The sequence below is a fragment of the Aplysia californica genome, unplaced genomic scaffold (assembly GCF_000002075.1).
Source record: "Aplysia californica isolate F4 #8 unplaced genomic scaffold, AplCal3.0 scaffold00538, whole genome shotgun sequence".
In the NCBI taxonomy this organism is placed as follows: Eukaryota; Metazoa; Mollusca; class Gastropoda; order Aplysiida; family Aplysiidae; genus Aplysia; species Aplysia californica.
Window position 1 is genome coordinate 345,103 of NW_004797808.1, and position 13,277 is coordinate 358,379.

A 13,277-nucleotide genomic window follows, 5' to 3' on the forward strand; every position below is an offset into this window, starting at 1 on the left:
ATTCTTTACTTAAACTTTCAAATGAATTTGTGAAATACTTTTTTTTTTTTGTTGAATGCGTTTTTGCTTTACTGTTTGTGCTCCCATGTGTGTTATACATTTTCATTGAGGTTAAGTGTTGACATTTTGTTTCACTAAATAGGGGAAAGATGGAGACTTCAAAGCAGATGATGAAGTTGAAGAGGATGCTGAGGAAACCATTGAGGAACAAGAAAAGCATGAAAAAAAGGACTATTCAGAGGAGTTGGGCGATCTTAAAGCTGAAGGTAATTGCTACTTCTTTTTTCTATCTGTTATCAAGAAGTTTTGTGTTGTTTTTCATATTAGTCCTTAGCTGTTACGGTCAACTTGTTTTTTTTTTAGGGGTATTGTGTTATAAAAAATAATATATTTTACTAAATACAGTACTTCTTACTGTTTTGCTTTTGAATCAGGTGAAATGAGTGTGGAAGAGCTCATGAAAAAGTATGCAGGAGCATATGATAGTGACTTTGAAATGCCAGAGGAAAGCTCAGGAGAGGAAGACAGTGATGACGAGGATGATGAAGAATCATCAGGTATGTCTTTCTTTTGTATAACTCAAAATAGTTCAAAGGTTTTGAGCAATTTTACAGGTCAAGGAGGGTGGTTGTAGAACCTACAAATTCTTGTGAAAGTACACAAAAAGTGGGCATTGCTCTACCTGTAGGAGCAGCTCGGTTTCATTGGTGTGTGTATATTTGTTTGGTTATAGAGAAAACTCTCCTTGTGTCTTAAAGAAACTGAAGAATGGTCCAAAAACTTAACCTTCAGTTTTCTCAAAACATTTTTTGGGATATACCACTTGTGCTTAAGATCGACCAATTAATCCCTTCAATGCCGCAGGTAAATAGGCCCCTGTGCCGCAGGAAATCCCATGAACCAAGGCTGCTCAGGGTGACACCCCTCTTAACCTCCCATAACTTTTTTATTTATGAATATTTTTCATGAATTTCTGCATATACATTCTACATTTAACCACATTTCTTTTGATATACTTTTGTAGGGAATTGTAACATGATGCCCAAAACACCACCAAATAACATAAACAACACATTCGAGTAATGATAAACTGGGGCCAAAAAAGGGGAAATGCATGTTGTTTGAGTGTTTGCAGGTAAAGAGGAAGTGACGCTTTTCCTACCTTATACAACACTCGTACAATCCATATATATATACACACACACATGTAAGCCCATCTGGGTTTATGACATATGGCGAGCAAAGAGTGGTTAATCTTGATGGCCTATCACAGTGCATAGTGGCATGAAACATGCCATTTTCACTTATTATCCTATCGTGAGTCTCAAGATCAACGCTTATCCAGTTGCCCCTCCCCTTTACCTGTCGGAAATTTATAACTTTCCATTTCTGACCGAGGTCCGCTCCAGCCTTTGTCGTTACACACCATTACTTTGTGATTAAAATTCAGTCTGTCTTGCAAATTTGGGAGTAGAGACAACTGCTGCAATGGTCATTTCGATGTGATCCCGCCTGGAGCGAACATGTAGGCCCTACCCACCCAGCGTGTGATGTAAGTTTAGGTTGAGAGCTCAGGTGTGAGTGGGATGCGTGGGGAAAACAAACCTGTCTGTCAGTTCACACCCCGGTGCTATCTCGTCTGGGGCAAACATTGTATCGCTTCATCGATTTTTACGATTGTGATCACATTTACTATAGTGGCTGAGCTTTGACGCGACGGACGGTGGGGAGAAAGTTTCTAGTAAAGCTGATGTTTTTGCAAATCAAAGAATATTAAGTTGTACAGCTTTGAGCAATTGGAAGACCAATTGGTAGGGATAATAACTATATTATAGGCATTGTCTACTGGTTTAAATTCTAAAAGACTTGATTGCATGATTGACCTACTTTTGGTATTACTATAAATGGTAACATAGGAAGTGTAGGGCTTTTTTCTTTGAGTTATCTGGTAAGAAATCTCTGAGACCTAGAGTCACTACTGAATCTATCCACTGATACATTAGTGCTAAGCGTCTCAGACATTGAATCGTCAGTCCTATGCGCCAATTCATCTTAATAATAGATGGGTTGGTCACCTTTCGTACTGGCACATATTCATCTTATGCAAGTGAATTGTGAGGTGAAATTTGTCGTACCACAATTAAAGCTTTAGATCTAGCTGCATTGCAGTAAGGAAGTTGTCAGGGGACTGTACCCTAGCGTTGCTTAGATTTACTCGTGGACTTTGCAGTACTCCCGTGTTCCGCACTAGGGGACTGCAAAGAAACAACCTTTGAACTTTGTGTCGTGGTCAACAAGCCATCATCAACATTTACATCCCATAGTAGTAATTCTGGTTCTATGTTACGTCGACACCTTTTTGAGCGAAACTTTAAATATTTTTTTTCCCTGACATATGAAAAAACGGCTTGGGTTTGGGGTAAAAATATGAGAAAATTAGTAAAGGTAGCTGTTGGGGTTGGCAAGTCTGTGCTAGGCCTAAGTAGGTGGTCTTGTTGTTGTTGCTGCCGATCAGAGAATTATAATAGATGGCTAACCCTTTGACTGGTTGGTAATATTAGTCTTTCCAGTGTAATGTGTTTTAAACTGAACACTGAAGATTTGAAAATTGAGAATTTTGGCCTGAGTATATCATGTGTATCGGTATCGGTAAATGTATTCAAGGGTACTACTTAAAGTAGAATCCTGGATTCTTCAAATCAAAAAGTATTTTTCAAATCTTTGAAAACAGTATTGAAAAGGATTGATGTTATTTTTATAGACTAAAATCTAAAAATGTCATCTCGATTGGAATCAGCCTTTTCCTGTTCAGAGCGTTTTGTCATAAAACATTAGTAACAGTGAGAAAAAAGTCAATAATGCTTGGATTAGGGTGTGATGTGCTAAGAGGATGCACATTCAAGATTTATTACAACAAACATCTCAAACTGTCTTAACAGTCCCCCTGTGCGGAATGCTAGGGGACTGCACAGACGCCGAGTAGATCTAAGCAGCGCTAGTCCCCTTACAACTTCCTTGCATTAATTTGTGCTTCATTTATAATTGTGCTGGTTTTTGCACAGTCTGAAAATTGCTCAAAGCTTATATAACTGAACATTCTTTGATATTTTTTTTTTTAGGGGGGGGGGGATCAGCTTTCTAGTTTGAGCAATTTAAGACCAGTTAGTAGGGATGATAACTATATTAAAGACATTAAACCTACTGGTTATTGTTCCAAATGAATAAAAATTCTCACACTTATTTAGACTTAATAGCATGGTAGACCTACTTTTGGTATTACTATAAATGGAAACCTAGGAAGTAAACTTTTTTTGATGTGATAGTTTTCTGATAAGAAACCACTGAGACCTAGAGTCACTACTGAATCTATCCATTGATACATTAGTGCTAAGCGTCTCAAACATTGAATCGTCAGTCCTATGCGCCAATTCATCTTAATAATAGATGGGTTGGTCACCTTTCGTACTGGCACATAATCATCTTAAGCTAGTGAATTTCGAAGTGGAATTTGTCATACCACTAGTAATGCTTTAGATCTTGCAGCATTGCATTAATTAGTGCTTCATTAATAATTGTGCAGGTTTTAGCAGTCTGAAAATTGCTCAAACCTGGACTACTGAACATTCTTTGATTCACAAAAAAAAATCAGCTATACTGATTTGCACAAAAAACCCTTGCTAGAAAGCTTTTTTTTTTTTTTTTTGCAAATCAAAGAATGTTCTGCTGTACAGGTTTGAGCAATTGAAGACCAAATGATAAGGATGATAACTATATTAAAAGCATTACCTACAGGTTAACATTCCAAATGAATTCAAATTCTCACATTTATTTTGGTATAACTATAAATTGGAAACATGTGAAGTGAACATTTTTTTCTTTGTCAGTTTTCTAATAAAAAATCTCTGAGACCTAGAGTCACTACTGAATCTATCTATTGATACATTAGTGCTAAGCGTCTCAAACATATCGAATCGTCAGTCCTATGTGCCAATTCATCTTAATAATAGATGGGTTGGTCACCTTTCATGCTGGCACAAATTCATCTTATGCAATTGAATTTTGAGGTGAAATTTGTTGTACCACATGTAAAGCTTTAGATCTTACTGCATTGCATTAATTAGTGCTTCATTTATAATTGTGCTTGTTTTTGCAGATTCTGAAGATTGCTTAAACCTGTACAACTGAACATTCTTGGATTTGCATAAAAATCTGATTTATTGATTTGCAAAAAAAATCAGCTTTACGGTAAAGTTTTTTTTTTGTTAATCAAAGAATGTTTGGTTGTACAGGTTTGGCTTTACGGGAAAGTTTTTTTTTTTGGTTAATCAAAGAATGTTTGGTTGTACAGGTTTGAGCAATGTAAGACCAATTGGTAGTGGTGATGACAATATTAAAGGCATTTAACCAATTGGTTAATTTTCCAAATGAATTTAAATTCTCACATTTATTTTGGCATTACTATAAATCTAAACATGAAATAAACATTTTTTTCTTTGACAGTTTTCTGATCAAAAGATAAAGATCTCTGAGACCTAGAGTCACTACTGAATCTATCCTTTGATACATTAGTGCTAAGCGTCTCAAACATCAAATCGTCAGTCCTATGCGCCAATTCATCTAAATAATAGATGGGTTGGTCACCTTTCATACTGGCACATTATCATCTTCTGCAAGTAAATTTCAAGGTGAAATTTATGTTACCACAAGTAATGCTTTAGATCTTGTGGCATTGCATTAATTAGTGCTTTATTTATAATTGTGCTGTTTTTTGCAGATTCTGAAGATTGCTTAAACCTGTACAACTGAACATTCTTGGATTTGCATCAAAATCTGATTGATTTGCAAAAAAATCAGCTCTATGAGAAAGTCTTTTTTTGTTAATCAAAGAATGTCCGGTTGTACAGGTTTGAGCAATGTAAGACCAATTGGTAGTGGTGATGACAATATTAAAGGCATTTAACCGATTGGTTAATGTTCCAAATGAATTCAAATTCTCACATTTATTTTGGTATGACTATAAATTGGAAACATGTGAAGTAAACATTTTTCTCTTTGACAGTTTTCTAATAAAAAATCTCTGAGACCTAGAGTCACTACTGAATCTATCTATTGATACATTAGTGCTAAGCGTCTCAAACATCGAATCGTCAGTCCTATGCGCCAATTCATCTTAATAATAGATGGGTTGGTCACCTTTCACACTGGCACATATTCATCTTATGCAATTGAATTTTGAGGTGAAATTTGTCGTACCACATGTAAAGCTTTAGATCTTTCTGCATTGCATTAAGTGCTTCATTTATAATTGTGCTTGTTTTTGCAGAGTCTGAAAAGGAGTCGGAGTCTTCGGAGGAAGAAGCTGAAGCTCCAAGTGATACGGAGCCAAAAGAGGATGGAAACGATGAGCAAAAGATGGATGAGAAACAGGAAGACATGGGGTTGGAGTTCCTTGTCAAGAAAGAAAATGCGCAGCCTAAGGTAAGTTGAGCTTGACCTTAATTTTTTTTTTTCTTTTTCTGATTGATTGATTTGTTGTTTTCATGAATTGCTATTGAGGATGATATTTTGATTTTTTTAAATTTATGGATTGCCCAGTTTGGAAATTTTTGCCCTGAGAATTTTGTGTACTAAATACATAGCTGTGTTGGTTACCATCAAATTACAAGGTAGGATTGGGTACAGTTGTTCCTTTTTCATACCTTTTCTTAGCAATGTTCTACTTTGTCTCTGACCAATTTACGTTCTTTCTTTTTCTAGGGTGATGAGTCCAGTACAGAAGGGCCTGGAAAGGAGTTCAATGATATTGCAGCTGCTGCCCAGAGCTTACAGCCGAAAGGATATACTCTGGAGACCACTGAGGTAGTGACACTGAATATATTTGAGGAGTCCACAGAAAAAACATGCATAGTCTCAGACTGAAAATCGTGAGGGTATCAATTTTTAACACTTGTTGACTCATAACTGTATTTCTGTTCAGCTCTTGATTGATTATTGTTGTTAGATTTTCCCATCAAACAAATATGAAGTTATAAGTCCACAAGCTCTTAAAATCCTGGCACCCTCACATTTTCCAGTTTTTGACTAAGCCTGTTTTTTTTCAGTGGACTCATTTGTTAATTCTCACTTTCTGAGCTTTTGGTATTTTGACCTCAAGGTTAAATGGAGACCTTCTTTAGCGTAACTTTTTTTGTGTGTGTGAACTGCTGCACTTTGGTTTTGAGTATGATATAACACAAGGTGTCTTGTTTTCAGCATATAACCTGCACTTTTTAGAAAGCTGCCTTGAAATACTTGTTAAACTTTCGTTAGTGGGTTTTAGAATCTGATGGCATCTTTTGAAAAAAAAATTATGCATTTTGACTCTGCTGTTCATGTTTTCAGTTATCTTTTGCCCATGAGACCTTCATAGTTATTTGTTTTCGCTGTTGCTGTATGTTTTTTTGTTTTTGTTATTATGGATGTACGGGTTATGTCATTATACTCATTGTTTTTGTTTTCATCAATAGGTGAAGACCAAAGTGCCTTTCCTGTTGAAGCATACACTAAGAGAGTACCAGCACGTTGGCTTGGACTGGCTTGCCACAATGCATGATAAAAGACTCAATGGGATCCTTGCTGATGAAATGGGTCTCGGCAAGACCATCCAGACCATTGCCATGTTGGCTCATCTTGCATGTGACAAAGGTTTGCCAAATTTTAAAACTTTCCGTTTTTTTGTTTGTAGATCAGATTATATTGGTTTAGGTACACCTCATATGGGTGTAATTTAGTATTTAACAAGAAATTAAAGAATTTTTTTTTTTTTTTGGTGTGAGACTAGTTCGTGCAGCAAAGGATCTCTTTGTTCTGTAGATTTTCATTAGATTACAGGAATATTTGAAAAAGCTGGGCTCACTTCCACAAAGACTTGGCAAAATTAAAATTTTTGTTTTAAACTCTTTGAAATGCTCTTTAAATCCTTTCAAGACAGGATCGTGTTAAGTCTGTGGATCCCTGATGCTGTGAAAATTTGGACTCGATTAAAGGAAATGGATTCTGTATTTTTGATTTATTATTTGAAATCAGCAAACTAGCATGTATTCACCCAACACGGGATGAGCAAACTTGGGGCTCTAGCAGGGTGAATAATATGGCCTCACACATTTTTGGATGTATTGAACATTATTTCCTCTATTTCAAGGGTTCTGGAAATGGAGACTTAGCAGAAATGCTGATTTGACACTGACAAATTTTCTCTCTGGCTACTAAATGGTGCAGTGATAATCATAGATCTACTTAGTCGTCTTATCCACCATCCTTTAAAACATCTTTTAAAAATAGTTATTCTTTGTGGTTTGTGCCATTGCCAAAAGAAAAATGTGTTATTACTTTTGTGGCTGCAAGAAAGAATATGCTGAGAACTATAAAAGTGTTCATGTTGTGAGCCTGGTTTAACAAGAATTGTTCAGTAATATTGGTTGTTGGGAAAGTAGACTCCCCGGGGTGGTGCCGCTGACTGAAGTGTCTTTACGCCATTCCCAAAGGGGGAACATTTCTCGTTCATGCACGGTAGAATTGTAAATGGGCTGATTCATCAAAATCACGCTCATAACTGTGCCAGATCCACAACATGGAATTGCTGCTTTTTCTTTCTTATCCTTACTATTTGTGCTGTTGAAGCTAGTGAGGTGAGCAGAGTAAGTCTGATTCCTTGTAAGGACTTCTCTGTTGACATCCACCCCTTGGCGCTCATATGACCTTATGCAGTTTTGAGCGCCGTAAAACCTCTACTAAAACTTTCCCATAAAGTAACCATTAAAATTGTTATTTGTTTTATGACATATAGGTGTCTGGGGTCCTCACCTCATAGTTGTACCCACAAGTGTAATGCTCAATTGGGAAATGGAGTTCAAGAAATGGTGTCCGGCCTTCAAAATACTCACTTACTATGGCAGTATCAAGGAAAGGAAGCTCAAAAGACAGGTATGTCAAGTTCAATTATATGCAATGCTAATACAGTGGTAAAAGAATTTTTGTTTTAAAAAGCAGAAGAAAGGGAATTTTTTGGTAACATCTTTTTTTTTTTTTTTTTTTGCAGTTGATATTCTTGAGTAGTGGAATCTCTTTCAGGTAAACCAGGTCTACCAGACTTTTAAAAAAGTGCGCTGGAAAACTAGGCTGTGCGGAGCGCTGGCCGGATTTCTATTTTGTTCAATACAAGACATCCAATACAACCCATTGGTTTATTGATGCTTAGAATACATACACTAAAGAAGTAGAGACAATAAGCTTAAAGTTATAAAAGCATGTTTAATTTTCATTGTAGAGTTCAGTGAAATGATTAAATTTGTTTGTTGACCAAGCTTTGTTGCATCTTCTGAGTTTTTTCCCCTGCGAGGTTGCATGGCAGAGGGCAATAGTATAGTGACCACTGATGTAAATGGATAGTGCAACATTTAAATTTTGATTAAAAGTTGTAGATGTTGCACTGTTTTTCTTTTAGATTGGACAGGAATCACTCATATTTATTGCTTTGAATTCTGTCAGGGATGGACAAAGACGAATGCATTCCATGTTTGCATCACCTCTTACAAGTTGGTCGTGCAAGATCATCAGGCATTCCGAAGGAAAAAGTGGAAGTACTTTATTTTAGATGAAGTAAGTGGTTTAACAACATAACTGGGTTATAGTTAGAAATATTTATTTCTAATTTGACTCTTTGTTTTTTAATGGTATCCTTTTAAGAAATAATTGATTGTTGTCTTTTTTAAATTCTTGTTTTCTGTTTAAATATTGCTCTCTTTCCTTCTCCTTGTTGAAGTACCTTTTTGCTTCCATAAGACATATTTTGACCTAGCAATTTTCTTACAGGAGAAATAATTTTTTTTAATGTCCTTTTTATCTGTTTACTTTCAGGCTCAGAACATAAAAAATTTCAAGTCTCAGCGGTGGCAAATGCTGCTCAACTTTTCCAGTCAGCGCCGACTACTTCTAACAGGAACTCCGCTTCAAAACTCTCTGATGGAGCTCTGGTCACTCATGCACTTCCTTATGCCTAATGTGTTCCAGTCTCACTCTGAGTTTAAGGAGTGGTTTTCTAATCCTCTCACTGGAATGATAGAAGGGAGTCAGGAGTACAATGAAAGTTTAGTCCGACGGCTGCACAAGGTGATTTGAGAAAATTGCTACTTTATTTATTTTTTTGTTATCGTTATTGTAAGAGGTGGTAAAAGTAATACAAGTGTTTATCTGTCAAGTTTATTGGGTTATTAGTTTAGTATTTGTGTTTCATGTGATTTTCAGATTTTGAATTTATAAAAAATTACTTATGTTTATTTAGTGCCAAGTGTTTTTGAAACGTTTTTCAAGTTTTCTTTTCTATTCTCTCTACTCTTTAGGTTTTGAGGCCCTTCCTTCTCAGGCGTCTAAAGAATGAAGTAGAGAAGCAGATGCCTCAGAAGTTTGAGCATGTTGTCATGTGCCGACTGTCCAAGCGCCAGAGGTATCTCTATGATGACTTCATGTCACAGACAAAGTGAGTACTTTGACTATGAAACAATTTTAACAGGCTATGTTGTAATCATATTATGCATTTTAGGTGTCTTGCTTGCTGCCGGGTAAAACTTCCAAAGGGTTGTCCTTCTATTCCTTTTCTTGTGGAGATAATTTTCTTCATGCACATTTTGGAATGAGTGCCTTATAAACCTCTGAGATTTTTCCATTCATAGTTTGGTCTTTTGTCACTATTTTGTCACTCTTCACTCATGCTACACCTAGATGGTGGGGCGGTGGCATTAGTTTTCATCAGACTTTTAGCCAATGCCGTGGTATTGTATTATGACCATATCTTTCTCTTTAACTCGGTCATAAGCGCTCGGATACTTTTGATTCCATAAGAATATTGACTCACATATACTTACAACCTCAACATATTATGTTTTGCAAGTCACAGTAAGAGGGTAAGCTATTTTTATTACTGCCCTTCCAACCGAGTGAATTCTCAATGCTTACCTAAAATGTTTTTCAGAACTAAGGAGACTCTAGCCACAGGCCACTTCATGAGTGTGATCAACATCCTGATGCAGCTGAGGAAAGTCTGCAACCACCCAAATCTGTTTGACCCACGGCCCATTGTTTCACCTTTTAAAATGGAAGGACTTGTCTACAAGACTGCTTCTTTGGCTACAAGAGTGCTTGAACATGATCCTTTCAATGTGAGTGTTAAATGTTTAGCAAAATTAGCCCTATTTACATGTGCACTTTCATGATCCCTGTAACAGTGATGTGAGCTTTCTCCTGTTGGACATATTGTTGACTATTTTTTTCTTTATAATGAATTTGTTGAGATTAATGATGAATGCAAAACTTTTTTGTTACTTCTATAGAGTAATAAAAACGATTATGTTCTTAGTTTTAATTGTAACGAGGCATGGTTTAATATTTGCTAAACTCAGAGTGCAGGATGCTATTTGTTTCTAAATGAGGGGGATTATGTCTTATTATTTACAATGGAAGGGAAACACAAGTGGAAATATTGTGTCATTTTTCCTTCTTTTTTTTTTAAAGTTAAGTAGAACAATATCATATAAAGTTGTTGAATATGTTGTAGCATCTGTCATTATGTTTATTCTTTTCCTTTTCCCAGGATATTGACATCTACTCCTTGTATCCTAACTTGGCTGAAATGGAGTCAGATCTCCCTGCTTTTGTGTCACAACGGGTGAAACAACTGAAAGCCACAGGCAAATTGATTGAAGAGGTGGATGACGCTGTTGACCCTCCTCCCCGGCCACCGGTTGGTCAACTGAAAAATGTGAGAGGGGCTGCATCAGCGTTTTTACAGGTTGGTGTTACTGCAGCTTGATATAGTCAGATTATATAGTTGCAATGCAGCCGTTAAATACTTTTCTGTTGGGCGTAATCATGAAAATATTTGTACTTCAAGATATTGGTTAGAGATACTATGTCAGTGCACCATATGCGCAGAAATGAGCAAATTTATAATCTCATTAGGTCATAGATCAGTAGTTTTTGTGTCTGCACACCCTATAAGAAAAGTCGTATATTCTTCCTAGGAAATTGAAATTATTTCAGAATGCTATCAGGTCTGCTGGGATACTGATTGTAAAGCGCATACAGCTTGCGATTGAGCGGCAATGTGCTATACAAATGCTATTATTTCATTATCTACTTGGAATTTTTTGGCAACATTTAAATCAACTTCAACTAGCTGCAGTGCTTCTTATGACTGATCCATTTTAAAAGGTGGAAATGTTAAAGACACAAGAAACAATGCAACTGGCAAAATGGGTAATTGAGCTGTTGGCACAGAATCACATGGAGTGATTAAGTCAAAAGTATTTTTTTGCCCCCCCCCAGATCAATTTGCTGTTTTCATTTTTGTAATAACAGTACATGTCACTTTTAAGTGAGAATGCTTCTTCATTTTAACAAATTTGTTGTGAAGGGACATTTGCATTTTCAAAGGAAAAGAAAAGGACGTTTGTTGTGCTATTTAGAGGGATGTTTGAAATTATACTATCAAAGATTTTATGTTTGTTGCATCTTGGATCAGACTGGAAAAGTATCACCAATGGTGGTCTCGTCTGCCTCACAGTCCAGGCCAGCTTCACCCCTTACATCAGCAAAAACTACGGCTTCAAGTGTGCAATCAACACCCAGTATGTATTATTTCTAATTTGCATGGATTTTGTTAAAACGGTACTTTCTTACTGCTTTTAAAAAAATGAGTTGGAACAGTTATTGTTCTTCCCTTTTCCTTCTCTTTCAAGTGATGCCTGGCTCACAACCATGCAACTTTTTCCTTACTTGTGTGGTTTCACTATCAAGGGCTACATTACTGCATTTGCTTAAAACCCTGAGTTGTCCTCAACTGTTTGACTTCTCAGTATCCTGTCGCAAAGAACAATACTTGATACTCCATTTTACTTTGCCGTTTCATAAATTTATTTTGATATTAACTGTGTTTGAAAGTATATATGCATGTTAAAGATCAGTCAAGGGTTGTAATATCTTGTGAAGAGAATGGGGCTTTTTGTGCGTATTTAGTGTTACTGTTTTTAAAGAATGAATTTGAGTTCAATATTTTTTGTTCACTGTGTCTGCTGTTCGAACTGTGGGGTTTCGCACTACCAACCAAAGTAAAGCAGCATTTAGATCATTGTCACATGATTTCTCTATAAATTTGTTGAAATTGAATAGAAAGACAAAAGTGTGATGTTTTGTCCCCAGCCACTGTAAATAGCATCAAACTGCTGCTCCCGCCCCCGTCATCATCCTCCTCGGGTACTCAGCAGTCCATCCTCATCCCTAACCCCAGTGGATCTGGGCCCCCTCTCATCCTACCCTTGTCTGGATCTTCCATCACATCGTCTTCATCCTCTCCTACGTCGGCAGCAATTGCTTCTGCAAAGCTCATTTCATCTCAGCTGCAAAGTGAGTTGGATACCAGTATAGAGACTAATTTCAATAAGTAAATGATGAATGAATGAATTTGTAACATATAGGATGATTGCTGGGAAGGCTGTGAAATGATTTTTTGTTGTGTGTTCAGGATTTGGTTTTTGCACATGTATGGAAAGCAACGAATCTTTAGAGAAAATCTCCTGGGCAAGGTCGTACGTTATGGGAAGTTAGTTTTTCTTCCCAGTAGAACAAATTGTGTCTGTGGTGGCTGCAAATTCTTTGTAAAGACGTATGGGAAAAGCTGCTAATCTGAAAACCATTTTGATGGACAGAAGCAATATTTTTTAAGCTTGCTAAGGCCACCTTGAAAAACATTACCTGCAGAGCAGCAGAGAGTTAAGAGTAGTCCTTTAACACTTGTTTGCTTCTTTGTAATAGTCATGTTCACAGATAGGTATACATTGTATGCAAATAGTCTCGTTTTTCTTTTCTTTGCGTCATTTGTGCTCCACTGTCGATACAATAGAAATGTTAAAAGAAAGCATTCAATTCTATTTTTCAGGTGGTGTTTTGCAACTTGTGCAGACTTCCTCAGGTCATCAGATTCTCACCTCTGTTAGTACTACCTCGGCATCTGCATCAACAGCATCAGCTGTCACCACCACGTCCTCAACAAGTACCAGTCTATCACTGCTGAAGCTGTCTTCGGTGCTGTCTCAACCCAAGCCTGTGATGCGTGTGTCACCTTTTGTTGTATCCTCTAGTGAATCGAGCACTTCATCTGCTGTTGCCTCACAAAGTAAGAAGGCTGCTGGGTTTTGTAGGTGCTGCATCTGTGTTTGCACCAACTTTATGTGCACATAGTTTTCTTT

At 36.8% G+C, this 13,277-nt stretch overlaps 1 protein-coding gene across 6 annotated transcripts in view; it reads left to right on the top strand.

Moving 5' to 3' along the window:
- LOC101862891 (helicase domino) overlaps positions 1-13,277 on the top strand; it is an 80,713-nt gene that overhangs the window by 24,822 nt on the left and 42,614 nt on the right. For all 6 annotated transcript variants that reach the window (XM_035971920.1, XM_035971922.1, XM_013087051.1 and 3 more), the window contains 14 exons: positions 143-266; positions 435-557; positions 5,324-5,478; positions 5,758-5,859; positions 6,507-6,684; positions 7,826-7,962; positions 8,527-8,637; positions 8,896-9,147; positions 9,378-9,514; positions 10,007-10,193; positions 10,625-10,822; positions 11,555-11,660; positions 12,232-12,435; positions 12,968-13,204. In XM_035971920.1, the coding sequence (XP_035827813.1) occupies positions 143-266; positions 435-557; positions 5,324-5,478; positions 5,758-5,859; positions 6,507-6,684; positions 7,826-7,962; positions 8,527-8,637; positions 8,896-9,147; positions 9,378-9,514; positions 10,007-10,193; positions 10,625-10,822; positions 11,555-11,660; positions 12,232-12,435; positions 12,968-13,204 (2,251 nt within the window). The remainder of the gene's footprint in view (positions 1-142; positions 267-434; positions 558-5,323; positions 5,479-5,757; positions 5,860-6,506; positions 6,685-7,825; positions 7,963-8,526; positions 8,638-8,895; positions 9,148-9,377; positions 9,515-10,006; positions 10,194-10,624; positions 10,823-11,554; positions 11,661-12,231; positions 12,436-12,967; positions 13,205-13,277) is intronic.